Source organism: Balaenoptera physalus, assembly GCF_965194825.1.
Source record: "Balaenoptera physalus genome assembly, chromosome: 10".
In the NCBI taxonomy this organism is placed as follows: domain Eukaryota; kingdom Metazoa; phylum Chordata; class Mammalia; order Artiodactyla; family Balaenopteridae; genus Balaenoptera; species Balaenoptera physalus.
The window spans coordinates 109,030,160-109,053,539 of NC_138889.1; the positions used below are offsets into that span (position 1 = coordinate 109,030,160).

Here is a 23,380-nt window from a genome sequence, read left to right on the forward strand (position 1 = left end):
GTCAGATCCCTTGCTGACACCTGGACCTACTTACCAGGCCAGGCTGGGCCATCTCCTGATGCAGAAGTGGCCCAGGACTTGTGTGGGCCCCACCACTGGCCAAGGTTTTGGGGCTATTTGAACCCACAAAATGGCACAGAGGTGAGAGGTGCAGGACCAGAAAGGAAGACTTGAGCCCGGGGAGTGTCCACTAGTCCTGCTGGCTGCTGGGGGCAGGAGCTCTCCAAAAACAAGGCCGGTTGTAAGAGGCAGGCTTTAAAATCCTAAATTGCCTCTAATTTCGCTTTTCCCACACATAACCAGCACTAGATGCTTGACATGAAGCCTATATCTGTATTCAGGCAAATAGAATACTTTCATTTAAAGTGGATGAGTCTAGGGACTTCCCTGGCGGTCCAGTGGTTAAGACTCCACACGTCCAGTGCAGGGGCTGTGGGGTTCGATCCCTGGTTGGGGAACTAAGATGGCACATGCCATGCGGCACGGCCAAAAAAATAATAATAATAATAATAATAAAATGGATGAGTCCATCCAGCTCCTGACTTGATTCTCTCCCTTACTGCTGGGTCAGAGTGCAGCTCTAACGCCATTTTGTAACATGATAGAGTTCCAGTTTGCCCTGAACAGGAAGTATTGACCCGAGGTCCCCACTGGTACTCAGTTTGATTGTGTCAAGGTTACTCCTTGAGAATAGCCCTACCGTGCCCCAGAAAGTGTCTCCCATTTTTCTGAAGACACTAGCCTTGGCTGTGACTCAGTTACCAGCCCCCAGCTCTGGGGCTCCGTTTGCCCACCCTCCCCCCACCTCTCACAGGCCCTTGCCCTGTCGGGGTTCAAGAATCACCAGAGCTGAGGGGCCCCAGCGGGTGCAGGCTTGACCTGTCCAAAGTGCAGGCAGCTGGACAGTCGTGAGCCCCAGGTTGGGGGTGCTGCGATAGGACAAACTGCATGGAGCTCAGTAGGAGCAAGGTCATGGGGACACATCCAGCCACAGGAGGAGTGACAGCCAGGGCAGAGCATTGCCCAGTGCCTGCTGGGTGCGGGCCGCATGCCCTGGCCCTCGGTGTCCTGCTGCCATTGAGGAAAGAGGCCCAGAGAAGGGCAGCCACCCACCCAAAGGCCCAGACCACTGGACCTGGAGTCCAAGGTGGTGGTCAGAAGCAGGAAGCTCTAAGGACCTGTGTAACTGTGGCCTCACGCAAGGGGGAGGGGGTCCCAGAGGTGGGGACACGTAGGTCTTGGGCCCCAGGCCTGAGCATATTGGGGTCTTATCAGCCATAGGCCCAGTGAGCCCTCTAGATGGTGGAGATCCCACCCTGTAGCCCCGGAGCTGGGCCTAGGCTGGGCATCTCCCCACATCCCGGCCACGGAGATGTGCGCGGTTGGCGCTGGTCAGTGTCTGCTCCCGTCTCGGGCCTCCTCGCCCGGATTAGGCGGCCCACAGCTCCGAATGGTCTCCCAGCCTTGAGCGAGCAAGCGAGGCTGCCAGGCCATCCCAGCCCAGGGCCTGCCTCGCACCCGCGCTCCAGCTCCCAGGACGCCGGGTGAGGGTTCGGGGCGGGCCAGGGGCGGAGCTTCCCTGGCTCCGCCCCGCCCGGCCCCGCCCGCCGCGGAAAGTGAGTTGCGTGGGCGCTGCGGCCGGGATCGCAGAGCAGAGCCGAGCAGCGCCGCGTGCGGCCGACCCGGGGGTGAGTGCCCCAGCCGGGGGCTGCAGAGCCCCCAGCTCTGCCTGCCACCCTCGCTTCCCACTGCCCCGGGAAGGGGGGGATCATGGCGCCCCCAACTAGCTGGGTCAGTAGAGGCAGCTCAGTCCGCCGGCCGCCGGCCCGCGGGTGTCAGCCGTTGCTGGGGGCCACAGAGGCGACTAAGAGGAGAAAGGAGGAGAATGGGGGTGTTAGCAGCCTGTAACAAACAACTAGTATTGAGCTCAGCTGTGCTGGGCCAGGTGGTGCTCAGAGCGTTCTCTGCTGCATCTTCCTGGCAGGGAGGGAGGGACCCATTCTACAGAGGAGGAAACTGAGGCCCACCCAACTAGAAAGAGGCGGAGCTGGAAGAGAGCACAGACCCTCGCCTCCAGCCCAGCTCATCGTAGCGGGCCAGGGGCTCAGAGGAGAGATCTGGTGGTTTTCTGGAGGAGTTGGCCTTAAGCCTCCAGCCTCCCAAGGGAGCAGGAGGAGAGGGGCACAGAGTGACTAGAGTCTGGACCCTGAAGGACGGAGGCACCTTCATTTGTTCTGTAAATGTCGCTGGGGTGGCCCCTGCCTCAGGAAGGGGCCAGGGAGGATGAGGGGGAGGGAATGAGACAGTGGAGGCCTGAAATGCCAGGGGAGGGATCTGCCCAGGTCTCTGCACCCCTGTGCTCACCACGGCTTGTCCCATCCAAGGGACGTGCCCAGGCCCCAGGGCTGCTGCCCCGCCTGGATCCCCAGACCTAGCTCCCTACAACCGCCATTTGGCCAGCCCAGCCATTCGGGGTACCTGGGTCAGAGGACAGCCCTCCCCTGAGTGCATATTGTGGGCTGGGACTTCCAAACCTGCAGCCCCAGGGCCTGGCTCCTGCCTGGCTCGGTCCTGTCTATAAAACAGGTCTACAGTGCCTCCTCCCCCAAAGATTGCTGTTAGATTTAAATGAGGTATTGTGGGTAAGGGAGTTACATGGGGGCCATGGTTATTTTTATCTCCCCACCTAGGTCCTGTCTCTGCCAGGGTGGCCAAGTCCCATTCACCCAAAGAGGAAGTGGAGGCCCAGAGAGGGTGAGAGACTCCCCAAAGAACACACAGCTAATCACAGCTTGGTAGGGCTCAGAGCCTTGGTCCCTGGCCCTCTTGCCCACCCTTCCCTGTTCAGGGCCTGGCGGTTCCACAGCCCCCAGCTGTCTCTCCGCATTCTCTCTTCTCTCCTCCGGGGGCTGGGGAAGGGGCTGCTTTTCCTATTTACATTTAAGTAAACCAGACCCAGGAGAGGAAGTGACCAACTAGGCAGGCCCCAGCCCAGCCCAGACAGCAGGCCGGGTGTCAGATGTTCACCCTCTCAGCGGGGCCCTGGCCTGTTCCTGTCCCCTCCCCTCCCCTCCCCCGCTCAATTTGAGAGCTAAGGAAACTGAGTCCCACAGAGGGGAAGGGGCCGGCCCTGGGCCCCAAGGGCAGTGGCCATGGAGTCCTGGCTTGTGGGCTGGGCGTCTCCAGGGCCCAGGGAGGCCACCCTGGCCCTCCCCCTGCCCTGCCGCCGTTTGAGCAAAGGCCTGGCCAGGCCCTTCCTGCCCATTTCAGTTTCCACAGTTTCACTTTTGCTGGTTTCGACACCTGGAGGGCTCCTCCCTCGGCCCCTACCCGCTAGGCTGCTGCCAGGCAGCGGGGCCTCAGGGGAAGGTCCTGCTTCCTCAGCGCCCCCTGCCTGTCCTCTCTACCCTTCCTGAGTCCCAGCGGAGGCCCCCACCCCTCAGTGCCCACAGACCCGCAGGGAGGGAGGAGGGCCCTGGCTGCCTGTGGGGATGGGGAGGACCTCAGCCCTGCTGTTCCTTGTCAAGGATGCTCCCCAGGGTGGAAAGGCGAGGGCAGTCAGGTGACCGGCGCTGGAGGTGGCCCTTGGCCTGGGGCCCCGAGGATGTGTAGGATCTCTGGTGAGGGCAGGTCACGGAGAGGGCACAGCAGGAGCAGGGACCAGGTGTGAGAAGAGCCAGTGTCCCCAGGAGCCACTAGGGGTGGGGGGCAGGGGTCTCAGACGGGGCAGAGCCAGCTGGGAAGGAGCTTGACGTTGGACTGTGGGTCCGGCTGTGAGGTCAGCTGTGCCGTTTACTTCCTGTGTGACCTCAGCACCCCGCTGAGCCATCCTGGGCCTCAGTCTCCCCATCTGTCAGATAGGGGTGGTAGCAGTACCTTGCAGGATCATGTGAACCCAGAATTCACACCTGGTGGGGAACCGCCTGAGCTCCCACCCCTGCCGGCCCCGCAGGACCATGGGCTCCATGTTCCGGAGTGAGGAGGTGGTGCTGGTCCAGCTCTTCCTGCCCACAGCTGCTGCCTACGCCTGCGTGAGCCAGCTTGGGGAGCTGGGCCTTGTGGAGTTCAGAGACGTGAGTGGGGCCGGGGTAGGCGTGGGAGGAGGCCTCGTCCTTGGGTGTCCCATATGGTGGACCATCTTCACCAGACTGACCCCCGGCCCTGCTTGAATCCCGGCAACCTCTGCCATGGATACTTTGCTCTCAGACCGGCTTTACTCGTGGCTGAGACCACCCTGCCCCAGCCTGGGTTCAGCCAGGCCTCCTGGGCCCTGCCTCACCCTTCCCAGGCCACATGGGGTCTGGTGTGTCTTCAGCTGGGCATCTGGAGGGTCATAGTGTACTCAGCACTTTTCTAGGGGAGGCAGCTATGGCCTGAGGAGAGCCAGGCCTGGGCCCTGGTGGGGGGACCTCCTTGGCCCTCTGCCTGGAAAACTGACCCCTCCGTTTGGCAACCACAGCTCAATGCCTCGGTGAGTGCCTTCCAGAGACGTTTCGTGGTAGATGTTCGTCGCTGCGAAGAGCTGGAGAAGACCTTCGGTGAGTTGGCCCTGGGCCCACACCCCAGGCACACTTCCTGGAGGAGGCGCCAGTCAAGCTTGGTCTGAAAGGAAGAGTCCGAGTTGCGCAGGCGGATGGCAGAGAAGGGAGGTCCGGGCCAGGCCCTGCAGAGCCGGGATAGGGCAGCTGGGATCTTTGGGGTGTTCTTGGGTGAGCTGAGCAGAGGGTCCAGGCCAGGCCTGGCTTGGAAGAGGCCTTGAATACCGAATGAGGGCTCGGGACTTCATCCTCTGGACTCCAGGATCCACCCATAGGTTCCTAAGCAGGAGAGGAGCATGGACAGAACTTTCTCTGCTGCAGATGGACTGGGGTGGGCAGAGGCCAGGATCCTGGGTCGGGTGCCCCCACGGAGCAGCTCCTTCTTGGACCTGGGCAAGAGGGACCCCTGCCCTGGGTTCTATTCTGGAAACCCCTCTTAGGAGGATCCTGCAAGGTGGGAGGATAGAGCATGTCTGTTTAATGGTTAGCTTGACTGATAGGTTTTAAGTCGTCAGGCAGGTACCCTGTGGGCCTCCATGCAAGCTCTCATCCCCTGCAGTGCTAGGGCCACCTGCTGGGGGACCGCTGTGGGACCCAGGCCAGGGGCTGGGGACGGAGAGCAGCCCAGAAGAGCCCCAGGGCGGGGGGAGGCGGAGCAGACCTGCAGGGATGGAGGTTTAGCCTGAGGTTTTTCCGGGGTCTCAGACGCAGTGAATCAGTTAGCTGGTGGCCAGCGGAGTCTGGGGAGGCAGTTGGAATTCCCTAGGTGTTAGCCATCCCTTGGCTAATAGTGGCCATTGGCTGGTGGTGGCCCCTGAGCGGGATCCCCTGACGCCCGTCCCTCTGCACCCAGCCTTCCTGCAGGAGGAGGTGCGGCGGGCTGGGCTGATGCTGCCCCTGCCCGAGGCGGGGCTGCCGGCGCCCCTGCCCCGCGACCTTCTGCGCATCCAGGAGGAGACGGATCGCCTAGCACAGGAGCTCCGGGACGTGCGGGGCAACCAGCAGGCCCTGCGGGCCCAGCTCCACCAGCTGCAGCTCCACTCGGCTGTACTGGGCCAGGGCCACGGCCCCCCGGTCAGCTCCGGCCTGGGCAGGGCGCGGGGAGGGGCGGGGGCCCCAGGCCCCACCTGGGCGGGGACTCATGGCGCCTCTCGGCTCCTAGTTGGCAGCCAGCCACACAGATGGGCCCCTGGAAAGAAGCCCCCTGCTCCAGTCCCCCGGGGGGCCGCACCAGGACCTGAGGGTCAAGTAAGTGAGGGGCAGCTTCGCTCTCTTTCCGGTTGGGGCAGGGGTGAGGCAGGCCAGCTCGGACTTCTTGTCTGGGGCCCTTCTGCAGCCACCCTCAGGCCTGGACTTGCCTTTGCCCCTGGGCGTCTCTTCTGGCCCTGCCTCGTGGGCTCCTGCCTCCTCTGTGGGGACGGGGGCAGTGTGCCTGGCTCGGGTGAGGCGGGGGGAGGTCGGAGCAGCCCCTGCCCAGCCCCACCCGTCCCCGCAGCTTCGTGGCAGGTGCCGTGGAACCCCACAAGGCCGCCGCCCTGGAGCGCCTGCTCTGGAGGGCCTGCCGCGGCTTCCTCATCGCCAGCTTCAGGGAGATGGAGCCGCTGGAGGACCCCGTGACGGTGAGCTGGCCGGGAGCAACACAGGCTGGGGTGCATCCTGGGTGGAGCGGGGACTGCAGGGTGATCCGGGCCCCGCTCCGGCAGGGTGAGCCTGCGACCTGGATGACCTTCCTCATCTCCTACTGGGGCGAGCAGATCGGGCAGAAGATCCGCAAGATCACTGACTGGTGAGCCCCCATCGGGTGGGGGGCTGGCCACCCGCTGCCCTCGTGCCCAGGCCCCTGCGTGTCACCTCCACCGAGCCCGCTCTGTCTGCCATGCTGCCCTGTGGGCTCCCTTTAGACTCAGCCTCTGCAAGACCTGGACCCTGTGCCCACCTCACCTCCCCCCTCCTCCCTGCCAGCTTCCACTGCCATGTCTTCCCATTTGTGGAGCAGGAGGAGGCCCGCCGCGCAGTGCTGCAGCAGCTGCAGCAGCAGAGCCAAGAGCTGCAGGAGGTGGGTGCCCGTGGCCTGGCTGGACCCCTGCCTTCCCCCTGCCCCTCCCCTCCGGACACCCCTCCCCCTCCCCCCCGCCACTCCTCCTGACCGCCTGCTCTGGCCACAGGTCCTGGGTGAGACGGAGCGCTTCCTGAGCCAGGTGCTGGGCCGGGTGCAGAGACTGTTGCCGCCCTGGCAGGTGCAGATCCGCAAGATGAAGGCCGTGTACCTGGCCCTCAACCAGTGCAGCGTGAGCACCACACACAAGTGCCTCATCGCCGAGGCCTGGTGTGCCACGCGCGACCTGCCCACCCTGCAGCAGGCGCTGCAGGGCAGCTCGGTGAGCATGGTGGCGGGGGGGTGGGGGTCTCCCGCCCTCCCCTGCTGCCAGGCAGGGGCTGGTTTCCTCCTCACAACACATCTCCCATTCCCGGTGCCATCAGCGCCGTGCCTTTGCCAGGGCTCATCCTCCTCCAGGGAGTCCACCGTGATGGCCCTGGCCCAGCAAGCCCTCTCCCTGCCCCGACTTCCCAGAGGCCCTGGGATGGGCCGTCACACCCTAGAAGCTGCACTGGGTGTTAAGTTAGAAACCGGGTTCAAATCCAGGCTCTGCAGGCACTGGCCCTGTGACCTTGGGCCAACTGGAGGGAGCCTTGGGTTCATCTGTGAAATGGGTTTGCTGACCCTGCTTCCAGGGGTCACCGTGGTAGGTGCTCACCTATGGCAGTGGGGCTCCCTCTCCCGGGCCACCTGGATGGGAAGAAGCACGCTTCTGTTTCCCAAGTGACTTCTGGGTCAATCTCTGGCCCTCCCTGAATCCCCCTGAACTGGGGCAGGTGGGGCTGGTTGTGCTATTTCACAGGGAGCGGAGGGGCTGCCCTGGGTCCCCTGGGTCCCACCCAGCGAGTCCCCACAGTGCTCTCCATCTCTAGCTGGCCGTGGCTGGAGGGTCCGAGGGTCCCTGAAGGCCCCTGCCATCAGTCTTGTCTGTCTGTCTGCCTGCCTACCTGCCTGCCGGGTGCCCCAGAGCGAGGCGGGTGTGAGCGCCGTGGTTCACCGCATCCCCTGCCGGGACATGCCCCCCACACTCATCCGTACCAACCGCTTCACGGCCAGCTTCCAGGGCATCGTGGACGCCTACGGTGTGGGCCGCTACCAGGAGGTCAACCCCGGTGAGAGCCGCCACATCCCACAGCCCCGGCCTTCGGGAGGCTCAGCTGCCGCCGTGGGTGGAGGCCTGGGAGGGCTGCGTCCCCACACTGGGCCCGTCCCGCCCTCCTGAGATGAGAGGCGCACTCCCGGTCATGCTCTTGGGGGTCCAGTGGAGGCGCTTCGTGTTTATCCCCCGCAAACACCCCCACTGCCCTGCTGTTAAGCTAACAGGGGAACCAGCAGAGTTGTGCAAAGAATAGCAGCTTTGCGGTAGGAATGGCCCAGGTTGGAGGTCCTACTCACTTACTTTGATGAGTTTCTTAGCTTCTCTGAGCCTCAGTTTCCTCATCTATAAAATGGGGATAATGGTACAGACCTGAGCAGTGTTGGGAAGATTAATGATCGCCAAAGGTTGCAAACCAGCGGTCCACGAGGCCAGCATCAGTCTGCGGATGTGTTTTGCTTGGCCACGTTGTCTGGCCACATTGAAAGGTTTGAATTGGGTGCAGCCCCAGGTCAGGTTCTCCCAGAAGCAGACCCTGAGATGGGGTCTCTGATGCAAGTGGCCTATTAAGAGAGGTGTTCCTGGGAGAAACCAGTAAGGGACCTCAGGGGATGGGGAAGCAGGCAGGAAGGGGAGAGCTGAGTAGGGCCAGTCTCAGGTGAAGTCCGGCCTCAGCCTGAGCCTGCAGGGAGCTCTAGAGCGTGAAGGACACTATGGTGTGTCCACCTCAAGGCTGATGAGCAGGGCTTTCAAACCCAGCCCTCAGTCGTCTGCCGGCCCTCGCGGGTGGGCAGTGAGGCTGTCAGCTCCAGGCACGTCCACCTGGGTGCTCACTGGCCTGGCGAGGCTCTGTAAGTGGCCCACTGGGCAGAGGGTTGCACAGAGCTGCCAAGGGAGCTGCGGCCGCCTGGGCAGAGCCTCAGTGTCTGCTGCGGGTGCCAGGGTTTAAAGTGGGAGTTTTTGCAGAAGTCTGCATTTTCTCAAGACTGGCGAAAAGTGAGAGATTTGGCGACATGGCCCACCTCCAACAGGCTGGAGCTGGGTGGTGGCAGCCCCCTCCTGTTTGCCAGTGCCCATCCCGAGGGCAGCAGGCACTGGCTTTCCTCCCTTCCTGGCCTCCTCCTCCTTCCTGAGGCCTGTGGGACCTGGCCTGTCATCCTCCCGGTTCCTCTCCCTCCAGACACCACCCTCCGTGTAGCAGGCTGGCTGCGGTGTGGCCAGTGGCCCAGCGTCCCCCTTGTCACTGGGTAGGGGCTGCAGTGCATCTCTGTGTGAGCCCAAAGAATGGGTGTGAGGGTGAACCGTGATGAGGTCCCTTACGGGAGGCCAGGGAGGGGTCCTGCCTCATCCAGTGGGCAAGAGGCAGGGTTTGGGGTCCCCGGGGCGGTACAGGCAGCACATGAGGACGGAATCCAGGGCCGTGTGGACTGAGACCAGGGTCACGTGGTGCTCTGGGGCCTGCTGACCCTGCAGGACCAGCATCTGGGAGCTTGACGTGGGACCCCCAGCCCATTTCACCGGCCCGTAGGCCCTCTGCATCAGCAGATGCCAGTCCGGTTAGAGCAGGCCTGATCACCAGATATCCACGGTTGGTAATATGCCACCAGCTCTCAAAGCAATAGCTTTGCGGAGGTATTCGTTTGCTAGGGCTGCTGTAACAAAGCATCACAGATGGGGCGGCTTAAACGATAGGTATTTATTGTCTCTCAGTTCTGGAGGCTGGAAGTCTGAGAGCAAGGTGTCGGCAGGGCTGGTTCCTTCTGAGAGCTGTGAGGGAGAATGTGTTCAGGCCTCTCTCCTTGGCTTGCAGACAGCTGTCTTCGTGTTCGTATGGCATTCTCACGGTGTATGTGTCTAAGGTCTAAATTTCCCCCTTTTTATAGGGACACCCGTTATATTTGATTAGGACCCACCCTAATGACCTCATTTTCACTGGGTTACATCTGTAAAGGTTGTATCTCCAAATAAGGTCACTGTCTAAGGTACTGGGGGTTAGGACTCCAACATATCTTTTGTTGGGGTGGGGGACACAATTCAACCCATAACTGGGATGTGCATTAGAATCCTAACACCTATGAGAAAATTTCCCCATTTTACTAAAGGGAAGCTGAGGCCCCAGAGGTTAAGTGACCAACTCGGCCTTCTGGAACTTGCCATGTGCCAGCCAGGACTACCACTGGGCTCTCTGTGCTTCTGCTTTAAGCTCTTCTCGTAAATAATAATAGCTAGAACTGCTAACGTTATATTGAGCATTTATGGTCTCCCAGGTACTGTCCAGGGATAAACTCATTTATAACAGCCCTATAAAGTGGTGGTATTGTTATCTCCATTTTGCAGATGGGGCAGTGGAGGTTCAGAGAGGTTAAGACACTAGCCCAGGGTTGCACAGCTAGTAAGTGCCTGGATCTTGAATGCAGGCAGGCGGTGTGGCATCCCTGCCTGGGTACACCACCTTCACGTCTCCTGGGGCCCTGGAGCCTGGCTTGGGGGGCCTCTGTGGCATCCGGTACAGGGATGGGGGTCCTGGCTGACCGCATGGCCCCTCTGCCCGCAGCACCCTACACCATCATCACCTTCCCCTTCCTCTTCGCCGTCATGTTCGGTGACGTGGGACACGGGCTGCTCATGTTTCTCTTTGCCCTGGCCATGGTGTTGGCCGAGAACCGGCCAGCCGTGAAGACGGCGCAGAACGAGGTGAGGGGCGACAGGGGGTGGGTGGTCTGGGGGGAGGGGGGGGTGGGGGTTGGGGGGGGGTCTGGGCACAGCAGGGGGCCCAGGCCAGCTCTCACCACGCCTGCACCCCCAGATCTGGAGGACCTTCTTCGGGGGCCGCTACCTGCTCCTGCTCATGGGCCTGTTCTCCGTCTACACCGGCTTCATCTACAACGAGTGCTTCAGCTGCGCCACAGCCGTCTTCCCCTCGGGCTGGAGCGTGGCGGCCATGGCCAACCAGTCGGGCTGGAGGTGAGGCCCAGCCGCGCCCGCCCCGCAGCCCCGAGGCCCCCGGGCCCCTGACCAGCCCGCCTGCTCTTGTCACAGCGACGCCTTCCTGGCCCAGCAGCCGCTGCTCTCCCTGGACCCCAACGTCACCGGCGTCTTCCTGGGACCGTACCCCTTCGGCATCGACCCGGTGAGTCCCGGCCGCCTGTCGGAGGCGGTGGCGGGCGGGAGGGCGGGTCCGGGGCTCCCCGCTCGCCCAGCCCCTCCCGAGCACCAGGCCCAGTTCCGGGTGCAGGAGGCAGGAGCCCCGCCCCTAGACCAGGGCCTGCCTGGCAGGGGGGCCTGCACTGCAGCCACTGGAAAAGCAGAGAAGCGAGTCCTAATAAGGGCAGCGCTCTGTAGTCCCCTCTGTGCCAGGCAGGCACCGTTCTGAGCCCTTGTCGAATTGATTTTATGTCTAGTCCTCGTGACAGCTCCATGGGAGCACGTCAGTACCGTCCCCATTTTACAGGTGAGGAAGCTGAGGTTACACGCCCAAGGTCACCCAGCTAGGAAGAACTGGGGTTGGGGCCCAGGCTGCCCGGCCCAGTCTTTGCTCTTAACTGTTCCCCTCTGCTGCCCCTCGTCGGGCGGGTGACGGGTTGTGCGGAGGCCCTGGAGGGGCAAACGGGCCGATGGGAGTGACTCGGGTGGAGAGGCGCCTTCACGACACCCATCCCTCCCGCCACCCCAGGTCTGGAGCCTGGCTGTCAACCACCTGAGCTTCCTCAACTCCTTCAAGATGAAGATGTCCGTCATCCTGGGGGTCACCCACATGACCTTCGGGGTGGTCCTGGGAGTCTTCAACCACATGTGAGGACCGGGGGCCTTGGGGTGGGGGGCCGGGCAGGGCCAGGGCGACCTGGTGACCCGGCTCCCCTCCTGTCCCAGGCACTTCGGCCAGTGGCACCGGCTGCTGCTGGAGACCCTCCCCGAGCTGGTCTTCCTGCTGGGGCTGTTCGGCTACCTCGTCTTCCTGGTCGCCTACAAGTGGCTGCGCGTCACGGCCGCCAGCGCTGCCTCGGCCCCCAGCATCCTCATCCACTTCATCAACATGTTCCTCTTCTCCAGCAGCCCCACCAACCGGCTGCTTTTCTCGGGGCAGGTAGGCTGGGGCGGAGGGGGCGGCTCACACCCGGCCCCGGGGGCCCCCTGGTTGCTGGGCCTCTCAGCTGCAGGATTCTCACACCCTGCCCCGGGGCCCCCTGGTTGCTGGGCCTCTCAGCTGCAGGATTCTCGTCCCAGAGGTGGGATGCAGGCCTGAGGCCGTGAGACAGGCAGGTCGAGGGGCCTCCCTGGGAGCTCCCAGCAGGGCTGGTGGCTTCTATGCCCAGAAGAATTCCACACGGGGTGACGTCCATGCCTAGCGAGGGGCCCTGGGCTGGAGTGGGCTGCGGGCTCCCTGGGCCCCCGGGGACTCGCGTGGCCCGAGCTGGCCGGTGGCTCGCAGGGGCGCCCTGACCATCGCCCCCTCCTCCGCAGGAGGTGGTGCAGCCCACGCTGGTGGTCCTGGCCCTGGCCATGGTGCCCATCCTGCTGCTCGGCACGCCCTTGTTCCTGCACCGGGAGCACCGCCGCTGCCACTCTCGGAGGAGGCAACAGCCGGTAGAGGCAGGGGAGCCTGGGGGTGGGGTCCTGTCCGGGACGTGAGCCCCGTCTGGGGCTGGGGGTCTGTGATGCCGCTGCTCCACCCCTAGGACGAGGACACGGCCGGGCTCCTGGACCCGCCTGACGCGTCCCTGGCCAGCCAGGGCTCTGATGAGGAGAAGGCAGGGTGCCCAGGGGACCAGGAGGAGGCCGAGGTGGGTATGGTGCCTTCCCGAGTCGGGGGGTGGCTGCTGGCCCCGCTCGTCCCTCACTGCCGCCTGTTCCCCCAGTTTGTCCTGTCCGAGGTGTTCATGCACCAAGCCATCCACACCATCGAGTTCTGCCTGGGCTGCATCTCCAACACGGCCTCCTACCTGCGCCTCTGGGCCCTGAGCCTGGCCCACGCCCGTGAGTCCCGGGTCCTTCCCGCACCCAGCTGCTGGATGGGTGGCCTCCTCTGGTCACTTCTTAGTATCCCTGTCTGTAAAGGGGGGAACGTTGGAGGAGGTCCCCCGCTGGCCCGCGGGGAGGGTGGGCTTCGGGACGCCGAGGTGGCGTGGTGGTCCCCACGGTTCCCTCCTTCACCTGCAGAGCTGTCACAGGTCCTGTGGGCCATGGTGATGCGAGCCGGCCTGAGCCTGGGCGGCGAGATGGGTGTGGCGGCTGTGGTGCTGGTCCCCATCTTCGCCGCCTTCGCCGTGATGACCGTGGCCATCCTGCTGGTGATGGAGGGGCTCTCGGCCTTCCTGCACGCGCTGCGGCTGCACTGGTGAGTGGCCGCCCGGCTGGTGTGGGCAGCACGGGGGGCGCCGGGGGGGCGTCCCCTCACCGGCTCTCCCTTCTCACCCCAGGGTGGAGTTCCAGAACAAGTTCTACTCGGGTACTGGCTACAAGCTGAGCCCCTTCACCTTCGCCGTGGAGGATGAATAGGGGCCACAGCCCTGCCCTTGGCTTGCTGAGCACGGAAGAAATAAAGGGGAAGGCCCAGGGCCCGTGTCTTGGTCTTGTCTGGGAGGCAGGGGCTGGGGAGGCTGGGTGTGGAGGAGCCTGGGCTCTGGCATGGGCTGGTCCTGTCCCTGGGAGCCTTTTGGTTGGATGGACACCATGCCAGCCTCTGTGCCCATCTCCCTTATGTCTGTCTCTGCAGATGAAGTTGGTGTGGGGTGGGGGGAGGTGGGAGCCACTGGCCTACGATCTGGGGCCTCAGGATGTCAGGAGAGGACCCACGAGCACATCTGCAACAATCCCAGACTCTTGGGGTAAAGGGGGGCAGAACTAGGACCAGGGAGCACTGTTTCCAGTACATTCTAGCTCAGAAAGATTGTCCTGCCAGGCTGGGCCAGGAGGAGTGAGCTCCCCATCCTTGGGGATATGCAAACTGGCTGTACAATGATGTCTGGGCTACCCTGGGTATGGAGGGTGGTGCCTGACACGAATCGGCCAATATTCTCACGTCTCTGTGCTGGCGCCGGCCCCCGGCACTCAAGATGCCCTGCAGCAGAGAGCAGCCTGGGACACCTGAGCCGAACGCGGCACTCCACGTGGGACAGTGGTGTCACACCCAAGGCCACCTTCCTGCAGACAAGGGCAGAAGCTCGTCCAGGGCGCCCTGAGACTTGCCCAGGGCTCCGAAGGTCAGATAAGGGCAGAGCCGGACTCCAGGCCCTGCCGCCCCAGAGGCCACAGTCTTCCCCCATCCCTCCCCGGTGGGATGTCCTGCTCCCAGGCCATCCTTCCGCTGGTGGGAAGGAGGTGGCATCCTCGGGGCTCTCTGGTCTGGGTCCCACCACCAGCTGGGTGGCAGAGCCAGTGCTTCTCAGAGGCCTCGTTCTCTCCTGCTGAGGAGCTGCCAAGTGGTTCTTCCGGCTGGAGGCCCCAGGAACAAAGGCTGCCTTGAAGGCAGAGACGCCCTGGGCGCGGCGAGCCGGGAGGCCTGGCCCCATCACCGTGGCTCTCGTCTGGCCAGCTGCCGGGGGGAGCCTGTCCCTCCAGAGCCCAGGGCCGCCCCGCTCAGGGCCCCCAGATGCTGGGCTGGGGTATGAGGGGCTGTCTGGCTGCGGTATGACACACCTGGCAGAGACTTGGCTGCAAGAAACGTTGAGAGCAGCGTCTGGTTAGGAACGGAGGAAGCGGTGTGCGTCTCAGGATCTGGCCCAAGCCCAGGACTCCAAGCTCTACCTTCCTGGGGAGCAGAGCCGTGCAGAGACTCGCAGGGTGAGGCCGGTGCTCAGCGCCAAGAACGTGGCACATCTCGGGGGTGGGTGGGAGGCGTGACCCCAGGGAGACGCTAGCTGGCCCTGCCCTGGCTTTGACACGTGGGCAGCTGGCAGCCTGGCTGGAGGGCTGGATGCTGCGGAACCAGCGTGCACAGAGGCCCTGGAGGGGGCGCCCCTGGGGCGTGGAGGTCACCTGCACTGGGGACAGGCCTGCTCCAGCTAGCGTTCAGTCTAATCCAGGAGGATGGCTGAGCTGAGCGAACAGATGGGCATCCCAGGAATTCCACATACAGAGAAAGAAAGTGACAGCCAGCGAGGGGACGTGAGCGAGCCTGACCCCAAAGCCGCCTGGCAGAGGAAAGCGCGAGAGCGCCTGGTGTCTTAGGGACGAGAGAGGCTGGGGGCAGGGGGCTGGCAAGGCCGGTCGGGCCCCGTGGGCACAGGCAGGAGCTGGGAGCTGTGTTCTACGATCTCACACACAGGGCAGCAGCATCTAGGGCTCAGTTGTTTTTTTTTTTTTTAATTATTAATTTATTTTTGGCTGCACTGGGTCTCCGTTACTGCGCGCGGGCTTTCTCTAGTTGCGGTGAGCGGGGGCTACTCTTTGTTGCGGTGCGCGGGCTTCTCATTGCAGTGGCTTCTCTTGTTGCGGAGCCCAGGCTCTAGGCGCAAGGGCTTCAGCAGTTGTGGCTCGCGGGCTCTAGAGCACAGGCTCAGTAGTTGTGGCGCATGGGCTTAGTTGCTCCGCGGCATGTGGGATCTTCCCGGACCAGGGCTCGAACCCGTGTGCCCTGCATCGGCAGGCGGATTCTTAACCACTGCACCACAGGAAAGTCCCTAGGACTCAGTTTTATTGCTTGGATATCATAACACACTCACCTGGCTAAAACTTTCGGTGTCCAGAAGGCCGGGCAGTGGAAAGTCTCCCTCCTGGACAGCCCAGTGCTCCCCCCTCCCTCCTGCCCAAGGGCTTTGCCTCCGGAGCCGGGTGGACGCACCGTAGACCTCCCCGAGACTAGGGATGCATCCGAGGGTGACAGCAGAGGATGGGCTTTTACCTTTTTTATTGTTTGTATAGTACAGTCTTTGTGGTAGCAGGAATGTATGCACAAAAAACAATTCAAATAAAAGTTCAGAGTGAAAAAAAAAAGATTTATCCCAAAGGACTTTTAATACATACGGATTTCACAGCTATACTCTATCCCCGCCCCCATACTCCACACACAGGCTGCGGTTTCCCACCAGAACGACCACACGAGGTACACCGGGGAGCAGTGAGGGCAAGGTTTCCCTCCCGCACCCAGCACACCGAGGCCCCAGCACAGGGGCGGCAGGAGGCTTCCCTGGGGCACGACCATGCCTGGGGGCGGGCAGCGGCCCTGTCACAGGAGCCCAGCTCCAGGCTGAGCAGAGGTGGAGGGGAAAAGGCTGCAGAGTGCGGGACAAAGCAGTCCGCTCCCTGCCAGGAACGCGGATTGGGCGGGGGCGGGGGGCATGTGTGTTCACATGTCCCCGTGCCGCCTGCTGGCCCTCTGTGGCCACGGCCCACTGCCGGCCCCCGAGCCGGGGTTAATAAAGCACTTTCAGTTAGAGGGCATGGCGGGGCTGCATCCAGTTAGGGTGAGATTCATCTGGGATTCACCTGCAGAGGAGAACACGGATGACGGGCAGCAGTCAGCGGGCAGCCAGTCATCCCCGCCTCTGTGCACCCCGCACCTCGGGGGCGGTGTGCGTCTCCCGGGACCCGGTCAGGCCGCGGGCATCGGCAGTGTCGCAGCCCACTCGCCGCCCTACACACCCATCACCTACACAAAGCCCGGTCAGCGCTGTTCACCAGCGCGGTCATTAACATCCTTTAAAGATCAACACTAACCAAAAAGGCACCTGCAGTGACACTGCTTACTCGTGCTGTTTGCCCCACCTGACTGAAGTAGAAAATGCCTTCTCTAGATTAAGGGGGTCTGAGATGTTGCACTATTGCACTAGTGTACTATAATTCTGCTTCCTGATCTCATGTCAGAGTCCTAGTGAAATTGTAAACAAGATATGAAATAAATGTTCCTCAACTTTAATACAGTCTTTCGTATCATACACATCTGTGTTCGGCAGCGAGACGTCCGAGCCTTCTTGCTGCAGGTACAGTAGTTGGAGCACAGAGGGACCCTCGGGCGTGGCCGCCCCCGCGCAGTCCAGGGATGCAGCGCAGGCGGGCCTCCCCAGTCACACCCCAAGCTTCCTCTTCTGGTCGAAATAGGCATCGAACCTGGCTTGGGCATACTCCTAGGAGACAGAAGGAAGAGGGGCCTCACCAAGGGTCCCACCCGCCCCCCGGCACAGAGCAGAGCAGCTCCGTGCGCTGCAGGCCATCCAGGAGCCACGTTGCTCTCAGGACGGTCCTCTCCCGCTGGCAGCAGCCCCGGTCACCGCCTTCCCTTTACCCTCAACGTCCCCCGCTCGATCAGTTGTGCCGGCCCGGCCCTGCCATCCCAGACGGGAGATGGGACTTCTGTCTATGTTATCTGGTGCAGCACAGTTCACCGACTCATTCACCTTGAACGCTACAGACGCGGACTGACGGACACAACAGAGGCTTCTCTGTCAAAGCCCAAGGTCCCCGGGGCGTTAGCAAGTGTAGACAGACGGTAGGTGCCACCTGTTTGCTGCAGCACGATTACTAAAAGGACACCAGGAGGGAAGTGAGAAAACCTGGCCAGCCACCGGGCCCCTGGGTCCCTTCCCCTCCCTGTCTGCCCACCGGTGTGCGGAACACAGTCTCTTAAGGACCACTCCAAATCGAAAAGTCTGCAGTGCTAACTGCCAGGATTACAACATCAGTTCAAAAACAATTAACGTGGAGGTATAATTTATATACCACAAAAATTAACTCATTTAAAATGTGCGGTGTTCGCTAATGCACACACCTAGCTCAACACCAACACCACAATCACCCTCAAAGTTCTCCTGGGTCTCTGCAGTCAAGCCCACCAGATCGCGACAGAAAGCTTCCACGTGAATGTAAGCATCCGCTACGTCCCCTCTGGTGTCTGGCTTGTGTCTAAGACACATCCACGCTGCCGTGGGCGGCAGTGTTCGTGGCTGAGCAGTTTTCCGTGATATGGCTCCAACACAGTGTGTTCACCCGTTCATCTGCTGATGGGCATGTAGGTTGTTTCCAGTTTGGGGTTACTGAAAATAAAGCTGCTGTGAGCACTTGAATACAAGTCTTGGCGTGGAAATAGGCTTTCATTTCTCTTGGATCAATACCAAAGAGAGGGACTGCTGGGTTGTATGGTAAGTGTACGTTTTTTGTTTTGTTTTGTTTTAACTTTTCATTTTATTGAAGTATAGTCGATTTAAATTTATTTATTTATTTTGGGGGCTGCTTTGGGTCTTCGCTGCTGCGCACGGGCTTTCTCTAGTTGCAGCGAGTGGGGGCTACTCTTCATTGCGGTACGCAGGCTTCTCATTGCAGTGGCTTCTCTTGTTGTGGAGCACGGGCTCTAGGTGTGCGGGCTTCAGTAGCTGTGGCACGTGGGCTCAATAGTTGTGGTGCACAGGCTTAGTTGCTCCACGGCACGTGGGATCTTCCTGCACCAGGGATCGAACCCGTGTCCCCTGCGTTGGCAGGCAGATTCTTAACCACTGTGCCACCAGGGAGGTCCCGGTAAGGTATGTTTGACTTTATAAGAGGCTGTCCAACTGTTTTCCACACTGGTTTCACCCTTTTACATTCCCACCAGCAATGTATATGAGGTCAGGTGCTCCACAGTCTTGCCAACATTTGGTATTGTGAGTTAAAGTTCTAGCCATTGTCATGGGTGTGCAAGGCATCTCACTGGGGCTTTAACTTGAATTTCTTTTATGACTTTATATCAAGCAGATGAAAAGATGCTTACTGGTCATTTATCTTCCGTGTAGTGTTCAAATCTTTTGTCCACTTATAAAGTAGGTTGTTTGGTTTCTTGCTGAGTTATGAGTTCTTCATATATTCTAAATACAAGTCCTTTGTCAGATATAAATTTGCCTTATTTTCTCCCAGTCTGTGCCTGGGCTTTTCATTTTCTTAATGGTGTCTTTTAAAGAACAAAAGTTTTAAATTTTGATTAAGTCCAATTTACTGTATTTTTTTCTTTGAGGGTTAGTGCTTTATGTGACCTAAGAAATCTTTGCCACAGTTACGAAGCTTCTCTCCCGTTTTAGCTTTTACATTCAGGTCTATTATCTGTTTCAAGTCAATTTTTGTGTAGAGCGCAAGTTCAAAGTTCATTATTTTTTTCCATATGGCTTATTCAGTTGTTCCCGCATCATTTTTGGAAAATCTAATCCTTTCCGCAATGCATCATTACCTTGGCCTTTCTGTGGAATACCAGTTACCTACATGTGTAGGAGTCTATTTCTGGGAACTCTAGTCTGTTCCATCTGATTTATGTCTATCTTACTACCAACACCACATGGTCTTAATTATTGTGCTTACTAAGTCTTGAAATTAGGTAGCCTAAGTCTTCCAACGTGGTTCTAGTTAGTTTTAGTGTTTTAGTTATTCCAGGGCCTTTGCATTTTCACATAAGTTTTAGGATCAGCTTGTCAATTTCTACCAAAAGCCTGTGGGGATTTTGCTGGGGTCACGGAGACGACAGATAGTTTGGGGGAGAATGGACGTCTTAAGATTAGGTCTTCTAAATCCACAGATGTGGTGTCTCTTTATTCAGGTTCTTTTAGCAATGTTTTACAGTTGTCAGTGTACAGATCATACACATATTTGAAAAATTTTATCCCTAAGTATTTCAAGTTTTTTATGCCATCGTGAACACAATTAAAATTTTTTCATTTACAGTTGTTTCTTGCACATAGAAATGCAGCCGGGTTTTGCATATTGAGCTTGTATCCTATGACCCTGATAAACTCACTCAGTAGTTTAAATAGCTTTTCTATTGATTCCTCTGTATTTTCTCATGTGCATGATCATGTCACCTATAAAAATAAAGGCAGTTTTTCTTCTTCCTTTCTGGTACTTTTGCATTTTATTTTTTTTTCTTGCCTTCCTATGCTGGCTAGGCACCCCAGCAGCCTGTGAGGAGAAGTGAACACGAACACCCTTGCCTTGCTGCTCTATATTTGGGGCAGAGGTGGGAGGAGCATTCGGTCCTTTACCATCGATTACCACGGCAGCTGTATAAGAGCTGTATATATGCCCTTTACCTGGTTCAGGAAGTTCTCCTCTATTACCAGTTTGCTGAGACTTTCTATCATGAACAGGTGTTGAATTCTATCAAATGCTTTTCCTGCATTCACTAAGATGATTGTATGATTTTTCTCCTTTATTCTGTAAATACGGTGAATTACACTAATAGGTTTTTCAAATGTTGACGTTAACCTTGCATTCCAGGGATAAATGCCCCTTGGTCATAAAATATTATCCTTTTACATATGTTGGATTTACTTTTTGCCAGTATTTTGATAATGGTTTTTGGGTAATGTTCATGAAAAGCGTTGATCTGCAGTTTTCTTGAAACGTCCTTGTCTAGTTTTGGTGTCAGGGTCATGCTAGCCTCACTGAATGAGTTGAGAAGTGATCCCTCCCCCTTTATTTGCTACAAGTCTGTAGGGCTGTTATTATTTCTTCCTTAAATATTTGATGATATTCACCAGGACCTGAAGTTTACTCTATAGGTTTCTTCTTTTTTTTTTTTTTTTTTTTAAGAGGGTGTATGTAGCCTTGAATGCGTGGCTAAGGAGGCTAGTAGCATTTATGTTTTTTTTTAAATTAATTAATTCTGGCTGCATTGGGTCTTCGCTGCTGTGCGTGGGCTTTCTCTAGTTGCGGCGAGTGGGGGCTACTCTTCATTGCGGTGCACTTCTCATCACGGTGGCTTCTCATCGCAGTGGCTTCTCTTGTTGCGGAGCACGGGCTCTAGGTGAGCGGGCTTCAGTAGTTGTGGCTCGAGAGCTCTTGAGTGCAGGCTAAGTTGTTGCGGCGCACGGGCTTAGTTGCTCTGCGGCATGTGGGATCTTCCCGGACCAGGGCTCGAACCCGTGTCCCCTGCATTGGCAGGCGGATTCTTAACCACTGCGCCACCAGGGAAGTCCCAACTCTATAGGTTCCTGATTATGAGTTCAACTTATTTAATAACTATATGGCCATTTCTTACGTCAGTTTTGGTCATCTGTATCGTCCAAGAAATTGGCACATTTCAGGCAGGTTGTCAAATCTGCAGACAGAGTTGTTCATCATCGTCTTCTATTTGAACATCTATAGAGTCTGTAGTGATGGCCTCTCTTTGTTTTGGTAATGTTTGTCTTCTCTTTTCTTTCTTGCTTAGTACAGCCAGAGGTTTATAAATACTTTTGTGGTATCATTAATTTTCTCTATTTTTTGTCCATTTTACATTTCAATGATTTCTGCTCTTACCTTCATTCTACTTCTATCTACTTTGGGCTTAATTGGTTTTCCTCTTTCTAGCTTCTCAAGGTAGCAGCTTATATCACTGGCTTGAGAACTTTCTTCGTATCCAAGACATTTAAGCTGCAAAGCCATAAGTTTCCAAATGCTGCTTTAGCTGCATCCCACAAATTCTGGTATGTTGTGTTTTTATTATAATTCCAAATATTTTCTAATTGTCCTTGTAATTTCTCATTTGATCCAGGGTTTATTTAGAAGTATACAGTTTAATTTCCAAATAACTGAGAATTCTCCAGATATTTTTGTGGTTGCTGGTTAATGATTTCCAATTAAATTGCACCGTGGTCAGAGAACTTACTCTGCAGTAAATTTGAGGCCTGTTTCACAGCCCAGCCTGTGGCCTATCCTGACGAAGACTCCACATTCTCTGAAAAGGATGTCTGTCCTGCAGCTGTTTGGGCTCCACACGTGTTCGTCAGGTCGAGCCGCCTGGGGTGACGTTCAGGTGTCCACCCTACCTGTGGCAGGGTTTCCTGGGTCCACCCGCTACCTAGAGGTGTGTAATCTACTTGGTGAATATGCCCCTCTTTCCTTTCAGCTTTGTCACTTTTTGCTCTATGTCTTTTGTTTCGGTCTGTTTTGTTTTGGCTGTGCTGTGCGGCATGTGGGATCTTAGTTCTCTGACCAGGGATGGAACCCGTGCCCGCTGCAGTGGAAGCGTGCCGTCTTAACCACTGGACCGCCAAGGAAGTCCCTGCTCTGTGTCTTTTGAAGAATTCAGGGGCACACACACTGAGGGTCTCTCTATGTCCTGCAGATGAAGTGATTGCCTTCACTAGGATGCAACGCCCTTCTCTACCTTCAGTGGTTCTCCTTCTCTGAAGTCCACTTTGTCTTACAGTAACATCTAACCATGACTCCAAATCTGCTTTAAAAATCCAAATTTCCCCTTCTTTTGCCTAAGAGCATCTGTGCATTACCAAACCTTCTGCCTAGAAGCAGAAACCATCCTCACTGAGGACCGAGGAGGACAGAATGCACCAGTCCTTTCCCACCACCTGTCCCAAAGCAAGGTGCTCGCTACACCTGTGTGCACCCCTGCCCCAGGACGCCCCCCACCACTCACTATGGAGCAAAGTAAGATGCCAAGGACAGCGCTTAGGTTAGAATAAAAAGACAGCCTGGTTTGGTACAAACTTGCTGCACAAAAGGGGGTCTAACTCAATCAGCACCAGCTTCCAACTCTTAAGTTGGGTGCTGTAGGCCAGAGGATGGGGTGATAACAGGCAAATAAAAGAAGGTACGGTAGGTACCCCCCCTTCACTCAGTGTCCCTTGTGTCACAGGGGACTGAGGTCGGGGCTGGACCTCGAGGGTCTGGATTTCTAACATCCCCCATCAGAACCACAGGACCACAGAGCACTTCTCTGAAGCAGGGGAGGCGGGACCTGCTGGCCCTGGGAGTGAGGGCAACTTCCACAGGCAGACACAGCATCAGCAAAAGCGGCTTCAATTATGCAGCCTTCCTTTCTCCCTCAGCTTCCCCGGGGGGAGCCCGCTGTCCTGGTGCTGGTCACCTGGTTCAGGTACTCGGAGAGGAACAGGTAACCCCCTGGAAGGAACAGGCATTTACTGCCGAGCATTCACGTACATGGAAGCATTTCTTTCCTGGGAGCAGAAGAGAAAAACCACCCCCAAAACATACCATGTACCCAAATTCAATGGATGAAATCTTGGCCTGTACGATGGACCAAAGTCCCCAGAAGAAATGGGACGCAAGGGCAAACCTGTAATTACAAAAGCAGGAAATGCACATGAGATGTGTGGGACCAGCTGGAGGACCGATGACGTCATTTCCTGCCAGATGGACGTTCTAACTCATCTGGGTGCAAACTGTCTGCCTTGGCCGACCCAGTGGGACGATACTCCACAGCAAGAGAACAGCGGGAGCCCACAGCCATCCTCTCCCCACCGCTGGCCAGTGACCTTGCAGGCGTGAACACCCCGACTCCCTGTCCCTGGCACACGGACAACACTCGAAGGACCCACCCGGAGGCCTCAGTGGCCACTGCTGGTGAAGCGTGGGTCACACAGGGAGAGAAACCCTCTGCCACGCGCGTGAGCGCACAGCCTCGGTGGCCCCTGCCCCACCAGCAATAGGTGGAGGAAAGCGCGGGCCTCCGCACAACCTGCTGCCATTCCCCATCCCCCTCTCCCCCGGAAGTGAATCAGGAGGAGGGTGTGGCCAGGCCCCCACCTCTAGGCTGTGCCATGCTCCTCTTCACTGCGAATCCAAGTTCTTCTCAAAACAATGAATATAAAGGTCTAATTCAGGAACGAGGGCTTCGGTGCCCTCACCAGACCTGACTCTGCTTCTCTTCATCCCTGACCCACTAGATCCCCTGGTGCTACCCTTTCTGTCTGGGTCTCCTCCACCTCTGCTTTCCTATTTCCATCCGATCGAGAA

At 58.3% G+C, this 23,380-nt stretch overlaps 2 protein-coding genes across 13 annotated transcripts in view; one reads left to right on the forward strand and one right to left on the reverse strand.

Annotated features, from left to right (window-relative positions):
* Positions 1-1,612: 1,612 nt before the first annotated feature.
* Positions 1,613-13,287, forward strand: TCIRG1 (T cell immune regulator 1, ATPase H+ transporting V0 subunit a3). 3 transcript variants are annotated; one of them, XM_082409741.1, is made up of 21 exons: positions 1,622-1,686; positions 2,690-2,795; positions 3,953-4,073; positions 4,460-4,538; positions 5,392-5,612; positions 5,701-5,786; positions 6,034-6,157; positions 6,242-6,324; positions 6,501-6,594; positions 6,704-6,916; positions 7,604-7,748; positions 10,287-10,426; positions 10,539-10,696; positions 10,772-10,862; positions 11,406-11,524; positions 11,603-11,816; positions 12,194-12,316; positions 12,409-12,513; positions 12,589-12,706; positions 12,890-13,067; positions 13,150-13,287. In XM_082409741.1, exons 3-21 carry the CDS (start codon positions 3,957-3,959, stop codon positions 13,226-13,228), a joined length of 2,487 nt encoding a protein of 828 aa, XP_082265867.1. In that variant the 5' UTR covers positions 1,622-1,686; positions 2,690-2,795; positions 3,953-3,956; the 3' UTR covers positions 13,229-13,287. The 3 variants fall into 3 exon arrangements, with proteins under 3 accessions (XP_082265866.1, XP_082265867.1, XP_082265865.1); XM_082409739.1 differs by having other exon boundaries at positions 1,649-1,688; positions 2,691-2,754; XM_082409740.1 differs by lacking the exon at positions 2,690-2,795 and having other exon boundaries at positions 1,613-1,686; positions 3,952-4,073.
* A 2,274-nt stretch (positions 13,288-15,561) lies between these two features.
* CHKA (choline kinase alpha) overlaps positions 15,562-23,380 on the reverse strand; it is a 66,800-nt gene continuing 58,981 nt past the window's right edge. For 4 of the 10 annotated variants that reach the window (XM_082409749.1, XM_082409748.1, XM_082409747.1 and 1 more), the window contains 2 exons: positions 22,619-22,700; positions 16,562-16,794 (listed from right to left, as the gene is read on the reverse strand). In XM_082409749.1, coding sequence (XP_082265875.1) covers positions 22,632-22,700 — 69 coding nt within the window. In that variant the 3' untranslated portion in view covers positions 16,562-16,794; positions 22,619-22,631. Of the gene's footprint in view, positions 16,795-22,618; positions 22,701-23,380 lie in introns of all 10 variants that reach the window. The other 6 variants (XM_082409745.1, XM_082409744.1, XM_082409742.1 and 3 more) reach the window with 4 other exon arrangements.